The sequence below is a fragment of the Varanus komodoensis genome, unplaced genomic scaffold, assembly GCF_004798865.1.
Source record: "Varanus komodoensis strain SLA01 unplaced genomic scaffold, ASM479886v1 scaffold1, whole genome shotgun sequence".
NCBI lineage: Eukaryota > Metazoa > Chordata > Lepidosauria > Squamata > Varanidae > Varanus > Varanus komodoensis.
The window spans coordinates 92,331,384-92,350,603 of record NW_025335268.1 but is presented as its reverse complement, the minus strand read 5'-3'; the positions used below and the strand labels follow the sequence as shown (position 1 = coordinate 92,350,603).

The window sequence follows — 19,220 nt, the reverse complement described above, 5'->3', positions numbered from 1 at the left end:
TTTAGCCGAGAATGCACCGGGGTTTTTTTAATGTTTTTTTTAATTGTTATATTATTATTTATGTATGTTTTTATGTATTCTTTGTGAGCCGCCCCGAGGCTTTGTTGCGATGGGGGCGGCATAGAAATGTTTTAAATAAATAAATAAATCTTTGCTCTAATCTTTGGAGAACTTTTGGTAGAAATCAAATTGGCCTCTAACTTGTACCTTAAACAACAGTGGACCACAGTGTAAACTATCCAAAGCAATTTATATACCTTGCTTGCCAAGTTAACGATAAAGATTTGTTATGAGATTAGATGAGTATTTGAAAAATGTTAAACGAAACATGAGAAGCGCTGTTGTATAAAATGTCAGTACTGAGGAGACCAGCGTCCAAATCCCCATGTAACTGTTTTATTTAGTATTTTATTAATTAAATTCGTTTAAAAGCTGCCCGTTAGCAACACGCTCTCTGTACAATATAAAGGTAACAAACATAAATAAAACTATGTCCTTGGGCCAGTCACTGTAAGTATCTGCCTAAACTACCTTACAAGATCGTTGTGATGATAAAGTGGGAAACGGGAAAGGAAGAACCAGGTATAATTTCTTGAGCACCTGAAAAGAAAGACAGGATTAAATGTATGGCTTCTAGATTTTCACACGAATCAAGTCTGGATTTATATAGAACAGGCGCTCCTATTTTTGCTGCATACTCCTTCCTTCTGCATCGTTGTTGCCTTGGTGCTTTTTAAGAAGAAATGTGTGGTATAAGAGGACCAGGAATATGCATCTCCAGCCACGGTTAGAGCTACTCTCCAATGCATTATCTCTATGGCGTTCAAAGTCTTGCTCTCTAGAACCTACTCCTTTCTTCAACGTCCAGGCAATAGCCCTGACTAGAAAATAGCGCATGCGCAAGCACCCTGAGGCCGTTCAAGGGTGGCGCCATTTCAGAGCAGCGGATGAGCCCTCCTACGGCGCGGGGGTGGATGGGAAGGTCGTGGATCCTGTTGCTTCCGGCTTAGAAACTGGAAGGTGATTTTCCCCCTTCCTTCCCCCACCTCGATCCAGTTTCTGCACCCCTCTCCGGCCCCCGCCGCCAAAATCGGAGCCCCGCCCCTCCGCTAGTCGCTCGGTAGTAGTGGGAGGCGGGGCTATGGAGACGGAGTATTTCGGTGGGGAGCAGTCAGGTACAGTCGGAGCAAGTGGGAGGGTCTGCTCAGCTCGGCTTATGGGACTGATGGCCTGAGTGGTCATGGGAGCGAGTGTTGGAGATGCGACAGGGCGATGAGATGAGGAGCTCATGCGCTTGAGCGGACTTTCTGAAATTCCCTTTCTTTTCTGATGTGTCTTACGCGATGCGCCTTACTCTGAAATGTACCATTTTATTCTAAAAGTGCGTGCGTAGAATAGCTGTTAGGATGTATGGGGAGGATTTTCCTAAGTGACAGCAGCTACTTGATTTCCTGTAGTCTCTGTAATTCACACTGGTAGCCCTGATGTTGATAGACAAATATTTGACGATTATATGTCTGTATTGCATTACTTGAGACCTCTTAGAATAAAGCTGTACAGGAAGGAGGTGGAACCTTATTAAGATTCCTTACCTTTGATCAGTAAGGCGCTTAGACTTGCCCTTTGTGATTTTGGGGCAGGCTGAGAGAATGAGCACCATTTTCCCTCCATTAATGTCATCTTTACTGCTTTGCCATTACGGATCCTGACCATTGGGTGAAGAACATGATCATAAGGTGCATTTAGGACCTATGTTAGTGCTGCAGCTTAACCCCTGTGTGTGTTCTTATGGCACTGCAGTGATCTGGCTGGTTTTCCACAAGTATGCTTTGCTAGATGATATAGTGTATGGTGTTCTGACCATGATAATGTGGACCATAAGCTGCACCCTTCAAAACCAAAGAATCTATTCAACATCCCTTTTATTTTCCCTTTGTATTTTTGCTTTGCGGTAGTACTGACAGTTTGTTCTTATTTTTTGTATTTAGCCAAGGATACATTTCATAAGAGTTTCAAAGCAAATTTGGTACATATTTGAAGTGACAGTTACTTAAAGATGGAGCTCTTGCTCCTAGGCATTTAAAGAGCTATGAGCATTACACTTGAAAAAGGGTATGATGCCTTTTGAATTCAAGTGTTTATGCCCAAGTAAAGTATTTAATGATAGAACCAGTCCTTAATTACTAAAATATAGAGCAGCCCTCGATAATTCTTAAAATGGCCAGAATCTGTTCATTTGTCAAAATGCTTTTAGGTTTTCTTCTTAATGTAGTCCTGTACATCTCTAACAAGTGTATCTGGTGTTATTGAAATCTCTTTGGATATGAGTTGCTTCTCTGATGATGGCAATATCACAGTTACATAGGACACTGACTAGGTTGTAGAGAACATAGTTTACAGAAACAAGTTATAGGATGAACGTCTCCCTTAGTGTGATTCTTTTAGGAAAGCCATAATCTAGTCATTTATTTTTGATAAGCCTATGAAATCTGTATTCATCTTTTTTCATTCTGTCAACAATCAGGAGTTTATAATTTGCTTCTGATACAGTCTAGTTTCATCACAGTCTTTTTAAAACAATGTTTAAAGCTTTTGAGAGTATTTAGTCTGTAGTTTTGTTTTATTTATTACATTTCTATATCATCCGATAGCCAAAGTTAAGTAAATATCTATGTTCAGATGGTTGACTCCAGACATAGTCATATTTAGAGTAGACCCAATGAAATAGTGTGACTTAAGTTGGTCACAGTTACCAATACTACTTTAATTCTTACATTGTATGTTTAAGACTTGGTTATTATTAATCAAAATACCTAGTTGTTTCTAAGTATTGAAAGCTGTTGTTAAGCTTCATTTTGATTTAAAAACAAATAACGTGTTGCAGATGATGGTGGAGCTACACCAGTACAGGATGAGCGTGATTCCGGATCAGACATGGAAGATAATGGGAATGACCAGCACTCTGGATCAGAGGATGGAAGCATAGGACAACATTCAGAGGTAATAGTGAAAGAGTTGCAAGATCTCAAACGAAAAGATATCAACTGTGGCATGCACAGGCTTTTCTTCAAACTTATACACTGGGTTAGGATGAATTTTTAAAACTAAACACTTCACTAGGAAACAAGGGATGACAGTTCTTGCAAGTGTTACTAGTTTTCAGTGGAGGAGAGTAAAGATCTGTCTTCAAATTAATTTTATTTAACCGTTTCATGTATAATTTTAACTTTGGAAATGGATGTTTATTGTTTAGCAAGAGTGGGTGAATATGGGAAAAGATTAGATAAATTGCACAGAACAAACTGGTGATATCTAAGGTAATTATTGTACTGTAACAAATGGGAAACCTTCAACTTGGATCTCTTCCTAAACACTTTTGCTTGTAGTTTGAGTTCTTCAAACAGCAATGGGGTGCAAATGTATTGAGGCTGCAATGGAAGCCAGTGCTACAATTATAGTTTGCATGTTTCAGTACATTTAAGAGGTTAAAAGTGTCATTCACAAGAATAGTTTTGCCAGGGTATATTGATAAAGATTACTTAGTTAATATCTTTGCTTCCTTCCATCCAGAGTTAAGATTTAAACTAGCAGGTGTATGCTGTGATCCATTGTGTTGCTCTGGATGAACCTAAGGACTTTAACTAGTTCAGTGAAGTTTTTAAAATTATTTTCCTCGGAACAACAAACTCCATGCAACATCCCACATTGTCTTCGAACTTTGTGACAGTGTCAAAACTACCTTGCAGCATATAGTCTATTGCCTATGAACAGAACTAGCTGAATGAGAGTGAGCATCCATATCAGTTGACATTTAGGATATAAGATTTTTGAGCTGCAAGTCAAAATTCAGCAAACAGGTATTATGATTATAGTGTTGGCAGTGCATTCATAGGGGACTTATAAATAAAACTGTAGAGCACTGCTTCTGTCTGTAACAAATTTAATGCAAAGCCCATTTTCTGAATGTAGTTCTTGGTAGTTTTAAAGGTGTCGTTGGTAGTTTTATAGGTGTATAGGCAACTCAAGGGGCTTCTTTTGAATGCTGGAGTTTTGGTGTCCATAGAATCAACCCTTGTGCAAGCAGACAAGATGACTTTCCACTGGAGTCATGTTAGAGAAATTCCTCCATTTGTTAGATTTGAATATGTTGCCTAAGATGTACACTGAAAGAGGTCAACATGCCAACAATTCATACCCACATGGTATTTATCGCTATGACTTTCAAATGGGAAGCAGTAGCTATGATAAAGAGACCCAAGGTTTCAATCCTGAGCATACTTACCTTAAAATAATCCTAACTGGAAGCAGTGGTCCTAAGTAAATATGCATAGGATTGCATTGTACTCGTTATGTAACATTTTTGAGCAATTGTACCTAAAAATAAATTTAGATAGAAGTAAATTCCTGCTTGCTTATCTTTAACTTGCCTGTTGTGGCTTGCCTGGAATTATTTCATTTTTCCAGAATGAAGTTAGTGATGGAGAAGATGACAGACAAACTAGAGAAAATCCCATGACAGACTCTGAAAATGAAGATACTCCACAGCAGAAACATAGTGATTCTGAAAATGAGGATGCCCCAAATCATAATGCCAGTGACTCAGACAATGAAGGGGCTCATAGAGTTAAGGACAGTGATTCTGACAATGAGGATAACCCACTTCACCAGGCCAGTGACTCTGAGAATGAGGATGCTGTAAATAATCAGGCCAGCGATTCCGAGACTGAAGAGCCTCCTAAAGGCCATGATAGTGATTCTGAAAATGAGGAACCTCAGAAACACTCGGCCAGTGATTCTGAAAATGAGGGGTCCCATAAAGATCATACGAGTGACTTAGAGAATGATGAGCCACACAAGCATCCCGCCAGTGACTCAGAAAATGAAGAGCCTCACAAAAATCATGATACTGACTCAGAGAATGAAATGGTTCCAAAACCTCTTGCCAGTGATTCTGAAAATGAGGAGCCAAAGGTCCAGCCCAGTGACTCTGAAACGGAAGAGGGTGCCAGTAACAAACCAAAAACAGAATCAGGTGACAACAATAGAGAAAATGAAAAAGAGGAGGAAGGAGAGAATGGTGCTCAACTTTCAGATACGGATCCAATAGGAAAAAGGCATCATGGCTCCGATAGTGAAGAAGATGATGACAGTCCTAAAAAAAGGAAAATAGATAGCGATGAGGAAGAAGAGAAAGAAGAGGAAAAATCAGCTAAAAGGAAAGCAACCATCCTCTCTGATAGTGAGGATGATGAAAAAACACGTAAGGAAATACGAATTTTGGACTAGTTTATGGTGCATATGCTTTGCATGATCTCACTTTGCTTGATTATTCAGCCCGTGATGTTTCTCAGCTGAATGTGTAGACTGGCTTCTTTGAAATGGGGGTATGAACATACTGCCTCCAATGATTGATCTGGCATGGCTCATTCACATCTGTGTGTCACCACTTGCCTTGCCATCCACCCAAGTGATGTACGTGCGTATGTGAACAGGCTCTTAGTCCCCACATGTTCAAGAAGGAAGAACTGTGATGCAGAGGAGGGGGAATTTTATCCTCTTTGGAGTCATATATTACTTGATCAGCTAGGCTGAGGGAAGCTGGTTGCATGTTCACCATGTCAGTTCATGTCCTTTCTCCATTCTGGAAACTAGACTGGAGAATTTAGAAACAGCCCTGAACATCTGTTGTCTCGGGCCGAGTGTTCAGTAGGAAGGGGGAGAAAGTCCTGTGAACCACAGCAGGTGTTACGAGTTTCCTGCCTGTCCTGACTCTGATGACTGCTCTGTATTCCTTCAGTGCTTTCTATTCTTGCTTTTCTTTCTGCACCTTTAATCAGGATAAATCAAAAGGATGTGTGTGTTTCATTTTCCTGGGCTTGGTCCAGTAGGAGAGAAGAATGGGTGAGAAGCATCAAAGGTGTGCGTGTGTTTACATTTGGTTATCACAGACTGAATTTTAGAGCTGTAAGTGTGACTTGAGCCTAACCCAGAAATTTTATATTAAATTTATTCTTGATTATATATGACTTGTGATACAAGAATCTAAAATTTCCTAAAGCATAAATGGTAGTTGAATCCAAAATTAATGTTTAGAAAAATGTTTCCCTAATATGCTATCTTGACTCTTAGGTAAGAGTCTTGCACCATTCAGTGGCCAGTGGATTAATGCACTGTGTTCTCTATACTATTCTGCATCAGTCTGAATGTCATGAAATGTCTGGTTGAGAGCCTCGTCTGGATAACTGGCTTCACTGCAGTTAGGGAAGGATACTCAAGCATTCGCCATGGGCTCTTTGCGTGAATGTTGCTATTATTACTTGACATGCAAGATTAAAATTTTCTGTCGGGCTCAGTTGAGTAACTTTTGGTTAACTGTTGGCTAACAATTTCCTTCTCAGAAGTTGTTGACTGCTCTCATACAAACACATCTCAGTTAGTGATGTGTTTGTTAATCTGTTCATCTGTGTTGACAGCTGCAAAAAAAGGACGCATAATCTCAGATGGTGATGAATCAGATAGTGATACTGCAGCAAAGAAATATGAGAAGCTGAAGAAACCTATAGATTCAGATAGCGAAGAAGACAACGACAAGCCTGATGATGGGAAGAAAAAAGAAGAGAAGGATCTGTTTGGAAGTGATAGTGAGTCAGGAAATGAGCAAGAGTAAGTCCCCTTGAAGTAAGAGAGTAACACACTTAGGATCTGGAAGAACAGTAGATAGAGGGGACACATGTATTGTTACGGGGGAAAGGGGTTGATGAACTAGCCAAAAGCAAAGTACATCTTGCTGCACGCTTGTAACTCTCTTAGAACAAAGTGAACAAGCATGCTGACAATCCCATCAATAAAGCCCTTGCTATGACAGAATGCATGCAGGAAATGAATGTGAAAAATAAACAAATCTTTTTTTCTGTAGAAATCTTATTGCAGATATATTTGGAGAATCTGGAGATGAGGAAGAAGAAGAGTTCACGGTAAGTATGCTGTGAACTTTAATTTCCATCTTCCTTTCCCCTTTCTTTTGAAGCATATGTAACTATATACATTGAATAGGATCCTCATATTGTATTATTACTTTTGCATTCAGTTGTTCCCCTCAGTCATCCCTCCTTATTGTTGGATACAGTGTATGTATTCTTAGTTGTTCGGAAGGTGGTGACCAGAATATTAGTATAAATCTTAAGAGATACTAAAAGGTGTATAAATGCCGTGGCAGATCCCTGCTGCTTAGGAAAGCCATCTGTAAATGCATTGACTTGTATTATTCTTAACCCAAGGGGTTTAACCAGGAGGATTTGGAGGAAGAAAAATCAGAAAGGAAAGGAACAGTGGATGACTCAGACTCTGATGACAATATCAAAAGAGGAAAACAGTGAGTCTTAATTGTGATTACAAAAAGCCAACTTAGATTTGCTTACCTTTTTAATCCTGCCTTTTCTCTGGGAAGTCCAGGACAGCATGCATCTTTCTCTGCCTTTATCTACTTCCCCCTGACATTTGAAGCAGAGTCTTGCTAATCCTAGCCCAACCACACTGGAAGACACTTTAAAGCAACAGGCAAAGCAATCTTCAAAGAAGGAACTGACTGGGGGTTTTGTGCATGCATTCAAAGGAGCCAGGCTGACCAAAGTGAAGGATGATGGAGGCCATCCCTCCTGTAATCTTAGTCTGCCATCCATAGCAGGCATCACCCAAGGCCTCCGCAGAGCTGTCCTTGCATACTACTGCACAATTCCCCATAGTATTCTAAAATCCCTGGTAGTGGACTGTATGCGTAGGTCCCTTTTCTTGTCTGTACCTTTTGGGACACACCCAGGAGTGGAGAACAACTGGGTCACTTTTGAGTTTCAGAAATGTTTTTAATTAAGCTCACTAAACAAGTATTAGACAGAGGGGACCGTTCCTGATACCAGCTGTGGTGAAGCCTCTACTCAGTAGTCAGCATCACAGAGTTAAATGGGACTTGTTCCCAGACAAATGGTGGCAATTTAGGAGACACTGTATTGTTCAAACTGTGTGTGGTACAAAAGATCTCACATTGCACCAAAGGATACTGGGATAAAAGAATCAATGTCTGTTCTTCCTTTTGAAAGTATAAAAGACAGTAATCTTAAGATTTAATTAGAAACCACAAGCCCCTGGTAAGACAGAGAGAAGAATTAAAGAAAACAATATAAATTTGAACTTCTTGAATTTTAGCTGATATGCCACTTTCTCCACATCTCCACTTTCACTAAGCCTCTGGATTACTTAATTGGTGTTTATTCAAGACTTTCCAGGTTTGCTGTTGGATGTGTTTCATTTCATATTCATCCAGACTTATGAAAGGTGTTAAGCATGTTTAGTGCAAGATGAGTGGCAGCAGATGGCTAAAATCCTGACTTGTTTTAAACTGCTGCTTTCCTCAACATTGCTATAGCATTGTCTTCAGTCTGTCTCAAGGCTTCTGGTCTGTACAACTGTGAATTTGTTGGACCATATTATAATTCTTAACAAAAGGATGAAGTGCCCATGTTGCAGCTGTGTTGATTAACTAAAGTGACCCAGCGCACAAATATCATTCCAGTCTGACTCTGTTGAAATCTGCATTTCAGTATGGACTTTATGTCAGATTTTGACATGATGTTACAACGGAAGAAGAGCATGAGTGGCAAGCGCCGGCGCAATCGTGATGGTGGAACATTCATTAGTGATGCTGACGATGTGGTCAGTGCAATGATTGTTAAGATGAATGAAGCAGCAGAGGTACGTTTATTTTGTTCAATGGTCATTCCATTTTGGTTAACTCAAAAGTAATTAGCTGATGGAGAACCATTATGCTTACAGGAATAGCACTGACTGCCTGAAGGTGAGAACAATAATTCTCTAAATGCAAAATTTCTTGTCTGTTGAAAATGAATTTAGAAGAAGTTCTCAAAGGACACTCTGAGTTACAGCTTCAAAGCTTGCCCTCTCTAACTCGTTGATTGTTCGCATCTCATTGGAGGTGTGGAGGCAGATGAAGACATTGGCAATACAGCAGCCAACTGCCACGAGTTGTGAATAGGGTATTAGTGGGATGAGTTGAGACACAAATGGAACAGATGACTTGCTGAAGTGCTCCAATGTCGCACTGAGTGGAAATTCAGCAAGGGAGCAGCAAAGTTGTGTGCACTGCTGTTGCACCATGCGGCGAATCAAATGCGGAAAATATATCCATTAGAATGATGTCAAAGGTGTAAGAATTTAATAGGGTAAGAAAGCAACATCTCCACAAAAGTTTGCCATTGTTATGCTTATCTTATGGATATGCCCTGTCAGATTTTCTCTGGCCATGTAATGTGTAGAGTGAAAATTAACATAAGGAGTATACATTGCATTCCGACAATAGTACCATTTTCAAGTTCTTAAAAACTGCAGATAAGCTAGTGAAATTTAGAAAAATGTAGTTGCTATCTTTTGGTTTCATTGTCCTATTGATTGTGTTGTTTGAGATTTGAAATCAAATCTGTTTGCTTTGTAAGTCTTCTGAATTGGGATTTTTGACTTGTCTGGTTACTTTTTGTTTATTTTTTATTATCTGCAACTTCCCACAGGAAGACAGGCAGTTGAATACACAGAAAAAACCAGCGCTAAAAAAGCTAACTTTGCTTCCAACTGTAGTTATGCATCTGAAAAAGTAAGTGATGTTTTCTCATTACTTTTCTACATACAGTTGTCAAAAGAAAGACTTGCTGTGTTGCAGCCTGGCATTGCAGGGCAGAGAAAAGGAAATACTTTGTCACCCAGCTTATAGTTAAACTTAGGAATTCACTACTGTAAGATACAGTGATAACTACCAATTTGGATGGCTTTGAACAGAAATCACAAAGATTCATGGAAGATAATGGCTACTAGTTCTGACCTCCAGTGTCATAGGCAGTATGCCTACATTCCCAGGTTGCTTGGAAATATGAATCAGGAGTATTCTATTGCATTCATTCTCTAAATGTAGGCTTCTCATGGCCAATATGGGAACAGAATGCTGGACTAGATAGGTTATTGGTCTGATGCAGCATGGCGTTTCTTATGCGTACCTTCTTAGTTATAGTTGTAATCCAGTGTATTTGAAGCCAGGCTAAGAGAGGTTGGTGTATGCTCATAAATGTTTGCTTCAGTCCTAGATGCAAGATGATGCAATTTACTTCGCTCTTAAATGTATCCACTTTCCTCTTATAAATTAAGATAAACTTTTAGTATTCCTAAGGCTAACATTTCCATGTTAGTGTATACATTGTGATAGTTTCTAAATGTCTTTCTCCATTGGTGGGGATGGGTGTAGAATAGCCACTTAATTTGTCTAAGGTGAAGATAAATTTGGAGGAATTTCAGTGGAAATACTTGTTTCAGTAAATCTGATGGCTTTAATTCTGAAATTTCTAGACAGGACCTGAAGGAAACGTTCATTGACAGTGGTGTGATGTCCGCTATTAAGGAATGGCTTTCTCCTTTGCCAGACCGGAGTCTTCCAGCACTGAAAATTCGTGAAGAACTTCTGAAAATCCTGCAAGAGGTTAGCATCTTAAACCTAGCTTAGAGCCAGTATACATTATATGGAAGACTAGGCCTATATCTTTGTGTTGAATCTCTGGCAAATGGTAAATGAACTTGTCTACAGAAGGAAGAGAGATAGACACACGCACACAAACACATGTGTGCACATACTTTCTGTGTCTCTTAAAATACAGGCAGAGATACCATCATATGCATGTCTAAGTCATTTATCTGAAAAGGCAATCCTGACTAGGAATGTTGGGAGTTTTAGTCCAACAGGTTGGGGAAACTGTTTTATGAAACATTTGAATCTGCTGTAAAGTACAGTCTACAATTCTGCAGTTTCATAGCTGATGGTTTTCTACGTTTGTGTCTATTCAGTTGCCTAGTGTGAGCCAGGAGACATTAAAGCACAGTGGGATTGGTCGAGCAGTGATGTATCTCTATAAACACCCTAAGGAGTCACGGCCCAACAAAGACATGGCAGGAAAACTAATTAGTAAGTAAACCTTGTGATGCAGAGCTGTATCAGCCTTGTCTTCTCCTGTAAAGTAAACGTGATGCAAGAATCTGTAACATCACTTGGGACTACTTCTGTTCATCTATAAGGACTTTTTTAAAGCTTATATAGCTCTTAAATTCCTTTTCTGTTGCTTCTTCATTATACTATATTACAGTTAAAGCATATCAGCCAAACTAAATGCAGTGCTCTTGCATATGGGTTGAACTAGATAGCAACCAGAATGTATATTTTGTTAAAAAAAAATACATGTGCTTTCCTTTACTAGTATCTTTACTATCCTTAAGAGTTTAAATGCGTTCAATAATCTGAAATGTGTATCTCTTTAGGTTTCATTTTAGGCAACAAATTGAAATGATACAGTAAATTTTAAAAAATGCAAGCACTTTGCACCCTAAATAATTAAGATAAACAATCTTATGTTTAGAGAGACATAAGAGAATTTGAAATCCCACCTCTGACTCTGGAGAAATGATCTGAGGTCATAGCTGGAGTCTAAATTTGGAGCATCCTCACTCCACCTTTGCAGCCACTGCAGTTCCTTCTATGCCAGCTACAGTTTTGGAGTCCCAAAGCAACAGGAGCTGGTGCTGGTGGGAAAATTCAGGGGAACTGGAGGAGTGAGGCATCCCTGTCCTATGAGGAATCTTGGTGGTGCCTCTGGCTCTTCTTGTGAGCTGATATAAAACCCTTAGGTGGCTGAAATTAGCAAAAAAGCATGCCAAGGTAATCCTTGCCTCTGTATTCCTTCTGCCCTCCATTGTGTGCTTGTTAATCCTTTTACATGTGGAGGGTTACAGATAACCACACTGGATGGCACTCTTAACAAATGAAATTCAAAACATCTAAAGCATGTATTCTGTGTGCCCATAATAGTTTTCACTATTGTGTAAGATGTGTGATACATATTGAACATAGTAATGGATTGTTCTAGGTTATGTTTTAATTGTGTTTTGAACAGTGTGTCCCTAGTTTTACTGTATTCATGGTGTTGGCCTTCAGCTAAGCCATAACGTTTGGGATTTGAATGCAGTAGAAGCTAAACTGTGGGTGCAGTGTGTACAGCTTAAAATTTTGTTCCAGAATCATGAGTTCAGAATTTTTTTTTTTAAACCTTGATTTCTGTAAGTCTTGACTCTTGTGTTGGTACCTGAACGGAATAGTTGAAACATATGACCGATTGTATTATTACATTACATTACATTACATTGCTATACTGTCCATAGTTGAAGCTCTGTGGGCTGCTTGCAACATTTAAGTCACCCATCCAGATTTCAACCAGGCCTGATCTTGCTTAGCTTCCAAGATTAGGCAGGATCAGGCACTAACCTTAAATGAATCTGGGAAGCAATATAGATGGTGCCTATGGCAAAATTGCCTATTGGATAGGAGGCGCTCCTTTCAGTTGCAGTGTGTGTGCTGTTCTATGCATGCTCTATTAAATTTTGTTTTAATTTAAAAAAAAAAACTTAGATGAGTGGTCTCGCCCTATTTTTGGTCTGACTTCAAACTACAAGGGCATGACTAGAGAAGAAAGAGAACAGAGAGATCTGGAACAGATGCCACAGCGAAGGAGGTTGAGCAGGTAGGAATCTGTCTACGTGGGCAAAGCCATTCAGTGTTTTAGTCAGAAAAGCGAAGCAATCATTGTCCGTATTGCTGACTTAGGCTGCTTGTCATTCATGCCCAAGGTGCCATTCCCTGGAATGCTCTTAAACTTGCACTTTGAGAGCCAACGTGGCATAGTGGTGAGTGTGTTGGACTGGGGTACCTGGGAGCTCTGGATTCTAGTTTCCACTTGGCCAGGAAGCTCACTCGGTGACTTTGGACCACTCACTCACTCTCAGCCCAACTGCCCCCCAGTTATGTGAAGATAAGCATGGAGCAAAAGACAACTTTGGGTGCCTCACAAGAGGAAAAATGATGATATAAAAATAATGATAGTTTCTCTATCACCAAGTTATTGTTAAATTATCAGAGTCTTTTTTCCCCATAAACTTGTCCTCTCCATCCTGACCCTTGTACTTCCTTTTCTACAGTTGACACTTGTACCTTTTTCTTTGTCTATTTTAATATAAAATATATAGATTTTGTTATGAAAACACTTTATGACTGTCTCTATTCCTTTCTCTGCATTTGTGATGTTAATTGCCCTGCAATAAGAAATCTTTTTCCTCTGTCTTCCCAGTTCTGGTGGTCAAACACCGCGCAGAGATTTGGAGAAGGTGTTAACTGGAGAGGAAAAGTAAGTCTTCTGGTTTTGAAATACCAGTTTAATAACTCCATACTTTGATCCTCTGGCTTGTGATGGAGAGAAGCTTTGCTTTCAGGGTGGGAAGAGGAGAGAATGAAATAATTGAAGGAGACTTACACTTGAGCAACTTCATGTTACTTAACAGTATCTTGTTTTCTCAGAGCTCTCAGGCCTGGTGATCCAGGATTTTGTGCTCGTGCAAGAGTTCCCATGCCCTCCAATAAGGATTATGTGGTGAGACCAAAGTGGAACGTGGAAATGGAAACTTCCCGAGTAAGTGACCGAGGGTAGAGGGGCAGAATTTCTTCTGTAATGCTGTGCCATACCAGTTCTTGGTTAGATCTTATGGAAGCTAGTCAAGCCTCTTGTCACTGCTGCCTTACTCGATTTCCCTTCTATCTATGTACTGCATGTGTCTGAACAGAGCACAGTTCTGCTCAAAGATATTTGGAAAATCTGGCTAGAATACTTCCTCATTTCAAAGCGTTGGTGGGGAGAGTTGAAAATCAATTGCTGGTAGCAGTAAGAATCAGCTATGTTATAGTGCTGATCTGGTTAGACGTGATCTAAGAGAACTTGTGGGAAGAGGTTTTTCTCGATACAATTCTAACTTGTTCCACAGTATTTTTCTGGACTACTCTTTCTTTTCCCTTAGCATTTTGCCATCTAAATAAATAGATAGATAGATAGTTTCCTCATCTGCATTCATCAGTTCATGACATGGAACTGAATTCAGTTCATATAGCTTGGGCAATATCTAATGTGACACAAGAGATATGTAGCTTACATTAAGGTAATCTAAGGAATTTCTAGGCAATACCAGTAGTGTGAGCTGGCAAGATGGGATTCCTGTACAGTTGCTCAGTTTAATTTGTTACCTCTTGTGCTCCATTATATTCTGTCCTTGGAGTTTAATTCCTACTTTTTCTGTGTAAACTAAGGCAAGTGGAATTGAACCATCATTACATGTATTACAATTTTCTGTTCTCATCAAGTACCCATCCGTTAACTGAGATGTTGTTTCTAGCCCGGGGCTCTTAAGAAAGGTATTAATCGGCTGGAAAAACACAAGAGGCGGTTTGCTGAACAGAAACGACTCAGCAAAGTTCATCGAGCTGTCAAGTTCAGCATTGAAGGCAACAGGATGCCCTTATAGCCTTGCAATGCTGCTTGCCCCAGGCCTGAGAGGTATTCTCAAGGAGGTGTGAGCAGTGCATGTGCTTTAGCTGTTGCCAGTGTCACATATGCAGACCCGGGAGCATGTCTCCACTAATGATCACGTAGCAAACTTTCTCCCTGGCACTGTCACCCACAGAGAAGGTCAGGAAGAACCACTAATACACTACTGTGAACCCAGAGGGTCAACTTGCATGGGCAAAGATTATCTGTCCCTAAAAGGTTCTGTGGGGGCACTATCAAAAATGTACCTGAAAGGTTTGCATTTAAAGCTGGACTGCTTCAAGGAGACAATTTTTAAAAATTGGAGTTTTTTTGCTTCAAAAATGCAAGTGTCTCTAGTAGAAGGCTTTCCTGTATGACATTAACCAGTTGAATATGATTTGTCTGTGATACAGATTTGTCTCTATGCACAATTCTGCGATAAGATAGTGCAAGCATGTATCTAACTTAAAGCGTCTTACAATAGATAAACTAGTCTGCATAACCTATTTTAGAGTTAAGCTTAACTTCTGTGAGGAATAGAAATGCCTGATCAGCTTTGGCATTTTTCACACAGTCAGGTGTAAATTACTGTGCAGTTATCTGGTACTCTCCCATCCTCAGATTCTTTTTAACTTCAGAAATAGATCTGCCAACAAATTTAGGTAAAAGCAATAAGGCTACCATCTTTGCCAGCTCTGCTTTCAGAATTTACTGTCCTATTCAAGAGTCTGAATATCCAGTTAGAATGTTTTATCCTGAATCCAAAGATCCTGTCCTGTGAAGGAAGGTACTTTAGCTTGCAAGGTGTGATGGCATGTGTGTCTATCACTTTCTTGCCCCAACCTGCATTTCTTGTAATGGGTGGCACCATAAGGCTTGGCTCTCCCTGGGCCATAAATTTTAATACATTTATCTACATGTTATCTGGGTGGCTTCCCACAGCCCCTGAAAGTCACTTTTTAGCCAGTTCTCAGGGGGTGCAGGAGTCTGCAAGCAGAAGCAAGACCACATCCTAGTGCCTTCCTCTTGGATTGTTCAGTCTTTGGATACAAGCCATGTTCTGCAAGGGAGACCAGCGGAAATTTACAGCATTTGTTTGGGTCACCTGTTAAATGAAGTGAAGACTCTTCAGTGCTCAAACAAAAGTTCAGATTTCTACTAAGCTGCAGTGTTCACTGTATGGATGTGGGCAGGTCACTCACATGAAGCCTGTCCTTGCATTAGAGATGTTTTTACTGTAAAATGAAAGAACCCCAGGGAAGTTGCTTGAGTTACTTGGAGGGAAGGTGGCACAGATATGAAATTCCTTTATATAAGAAATTTTGGTGCTTACACATAGCTCAAAGTAGCTAACCATACATTGCTCTAAAATACTTTTTTACCATCTGGCAAAGCACAAGACGTAGCCAAACTTCATAGACAAAAGTCACATTATAAATACAAAACTTCGTTTTAAGTAAGTTCTTGTCAGTTGAGAGAGCTCCAGTATAGCTATGTTCTTTTAAGAAGAGGCCCAGGAGAATCATGGGAAGAAAAAATGGGAGGCTGTTTAAACCTTGACTGATACTTCCCTTTGTAGTATGCCCAGTCACCTAGTAAAAAATTGTGACAGGGAAGGAACTTTTCCTGTGTCTTGGTAAGCTTACTGTGGGGGAGGGAAGGGGTCGCAAAGGGGTGATAGGAGGTTGGGCAGCTGGAGGCCGAAGCAGGTGCAGCAAAAGGGTCAGGAAAGAGAGACGGGCTAGTGACAAGAATGAATCCTGAATGTGGATAGCTTCTTCATGGTATTTCTCCCCAAGCCCCTATTGTGCAAAAATCACCACCCTGCCCTCCCCTTCCAATGTACTTTAGGTTTGCAAGTGATGTTAACCTAAACAATTGATAAATGTAAGCTCCCCTTTCCCATTTTTTAGATGAAAAAACAATGTCTTGCATCAATGCCTTGCTTCCATTGTAGAGACACATTTAGACATGTTCAAAACACAACCCTTTTTATTCTCAGAAGAGAGTTCCTTTACCCTAGTAGCATTATGTTATTGAAGTCATTCATGAAATATCTTTGCACAGATAGTGTAGGCCTGTGATGAGTTGTGCCCACAGCCTAGGCCCGGCTGTCCTGAATTGTTAATGATTTTGCATCAGGGCACTCAAAAGTACAGCAGGAAAAAGCAACAGAGCTGCTGGGAAAGGGGGCACAATTCAGTGGCATGGTACCTCCCTAATTTCTCTGGCTCAAGGGGTTTGGGGTATTTTGTTGCAGAAAGACCTCTGGCATGGTATGTAGGCACCAGTTTAGGTGGGCCAGTGAGCTAGATGGTCAGATCACACCAGATCAGCCAGTGTCTGATTGGGTAGATGGAAGCTTCATGAACATTCTTTTCCTAAGTTGTGCAAGATACACACTATACTGAAAACATTTGCTTAAGAACAGTCTATAAAATTTTTAAATAAATAAATACTAGTGTCTTTTAGGACATGCTGGCATGATGGGTACACAGCTGTTAAAAGGGTGCAATCCTATAGATTGCTGAGTGTTGGACTTTATTTTGTCTAAACCTGGATAGGATTGCACCCTAGGCTTTCTGCATACCAAGTGTTTCAATGGGCTTTCCTTGCTCTAATGATTTTTTCCCTGTGAATTCTTATTTCTTATGAAAAGGGCATATTGGAGTAGTTCTCAGTCGCCTTTATTAAATGAATATTTTATAATGATGCTAGACTGCTAATCTTACACTACAGGAACAATAGATTCTGTACTTTTCCAGTGTGTGAAGAACAAAATAGCATCTTACTCTTCTGGTAGTAAAGCTTTTATTTCTGTATTCATAGTAAGTGCATACACCCCTTCACTTGGGAATATGCTATGAGAATGTTCCTGTGGGTATGTCAGCTTCTGTACCCAAGGATAATGGCTGCTTGAACAGTTTGGCATGCATGCTTTCTCCTAAACACACAACTAAGCTGGAATTTCTACTTCTTCCTGATAGTAAGCCTGAGTTTTCTTTCAAGTTCCAGGCAAGCTCAAAGAAAGGAGTCAGCCGTCTGGATAAGCAGATGCGGAAATTCACAGACATCAGGAAAAAAAGCAGAACGTCCCATGCTGTGAAAATCAGCATTGAAGGCAATAAAATGCCATTGTGACCCAGAATCTTCTTTGAATCCAGCTGGAAGAATTGTACCTATAGACTCTCAGAAGATGTCTAAATTTTTTAAAACAAACTTTGGGTTTTTTAAAGTGTATCTTCAAATGGTTGGTTTAGTTGGTTGTAATACATGTTGACTGAGGGTTATGAACCCTGGGAAATTGTTCTTTATGATTGTATTTAACCCTTATCACTTGTGTCCTTTGTACAGATGAACACTTGTATCGCTACAGACCTCCAACATTAAAATCTCTTTCTGATGTGTGGGGTTGTGTTGCGCTTATGAAATGAATGTGTATTTAGAAGGCCCTGCATATCATGCTGAACTCTGAAAATGAACAGGATACGTGACACATGTATGCACATGTGCGGCTAAAAGTAACCTTGGTTATTTTATTTATTGCATGTATAGTCTGCCTTTTTTCCTCCTTGCATGGAACCCAAGGCTGCTTACGTGATCTTTCCCCTTTCTATTGTATCCTCAGAACAGCCCTCTGAAGCGTGAGCTTCATGGCCAAGTGGACCTGGACCTCAGACCGCCAGAGTCCAGGACCAAACTTCTTAACCACGCTTAAGCTAAATCACACTGACTCGAGACCTCTGTGCACCTCCTGCCCTGTCAAATGCTTGAGTGGCTGAGTTTGGCTGGCTAAGTGTGGCACCTTGGAGAAGAAAGGAAGTTGTTTGAGATGCCAGTAGGATACATTGTATTTTGCTGATACCTCCCTGACCCCATAATGTCCTCCCAAGCCCACCTCTGAGATTGCTCTTATGACACCAGAGGTGCAGCTGACATGTGTTTGTGTGGTGGCTGCGGGAGTGAGCAGAGGGGGGTTGAAACACTGATCTCCAGCTTTAAGGTCAGACTGATTTTCCGGTTTGTAGCTGGGGATTTGAGCAACCCTGTTTTGCTGCTCTGTTAACCACTAAACTGTGTTTCTGTTCCAGTGATTGCGATAGAACATAGTTTTGCCCAGCTTTCGCTGGATTTTATCCGAGAAAGTACATAGTTGAACCTATAAGATTTCTGTGGATATAAAGAAGCATGCAATAGTATTCTGAAACCTTATTATGCTTTTTGTCATTTTATCCTTAAGTACTTGTGCATCAAAGTAAACAGGGACTATAATAGTATGAATGCATTTAGACAGTAATACTCGGAAGTGAGAAGAAATCCTTATACATTATTTTGAGTGTGGTATGTGGTTTCATGCATACACCTTGAAGACATGTATGGATTTTTATTTTTTTAATAAAGGCACAGTGTGCCACTTGGAAGCAGGCAGCTGTTCAGTAGAATAATGAAGACAGGATTCCAAAAGAATTCATAAGGATTCAAGAAGATGTAAGCAGTGCGGGCAACCAAAGATGCTAGTGCTCCTAGCAAGAATAAGGCAAAGCAGTAACTACACAGAGGAGTGCGGCCTGTGCTGTATGCCTCTCCTACTCCAAGTTGGCCTCTGTACATGCCCAAATATGAGAGAAGGGAACAGATAGAGGGATGGCAGATATTTTTTAGGGTAGTTTTGCAAAAAAAGGATTCTAAAGTGATCTGGAAAACAGATAAAATCATGTGCTTCAGAATGCACAGATTAGAGTGAGGAGGAAGGAGAGAAATTCTTGAATGCAG

At 40.1% G+C, this 19,220-nt stretch overlaps 1 protein-coding gene across 3 annotated transcripts; it reads left to right on the top strand.

The window, feature by feature from the left end:
* Positions 1 to 927: 927 nt before the first annotated feature.
* IWS1 (interacts with SUPT6H, CTD assembly factor 1) lies at positions 928 to 17,854 on the top strand. Of its 3 annotated transcripts, XM_044435456.1 has the most exons (15): positions 1,027 to 1,175; positions 2,885 to 3,000; positions 4,465 to 5,260; positions 6,474 to 6,663; positions 6,917 to 6,974; positions 7,278 to 7,372; positions 8,595 to 8,745; positions 9,576 to 9,658; positions 10,402 to 10,531; positions 10,894 to 11,011; positions 12,506 to 12,617; positions 13,221 to 13,277; positions 13,448 to 13,559; positions 14,314 to 14,474; positions 17,457 to 17,524. In XM_044435456.1, the coding sequence occupies exons 1-14, from the start codon at positions 1,142 to 1,144 to the stop codon at positions 14,440 to 14,442; spliced, it is 2,181 nt and encodes a 726-aa protein (XP_044291391.1). In that variant the 5' UTR covers positions 1,027 to 1,141; the 3' UTR covers positions 14,443 to 14,474; positions 17,457 to 17,524. The 3 variants fall into 3 exon arrangements, with proteins under 3 accessions (XP_044291399.1, XP_044291391.1, XP_044291384.1); XM_044435464.1 differs by lacking the exons at positions 1,027 to 1,175; positions 14,314 to 14,474 and adding an exon at positions 928 to 1,020 and having other exon boundaries at positions 17,457 to 17,854; XM_044435449.1 differs by lacking the exon at positions 14,314 to 14,474 and having other exon boundaries at positions 17,457 to 17,854.
* Positions 17,855 to 19,220: the final 1,366 nt, after the last annotated feature.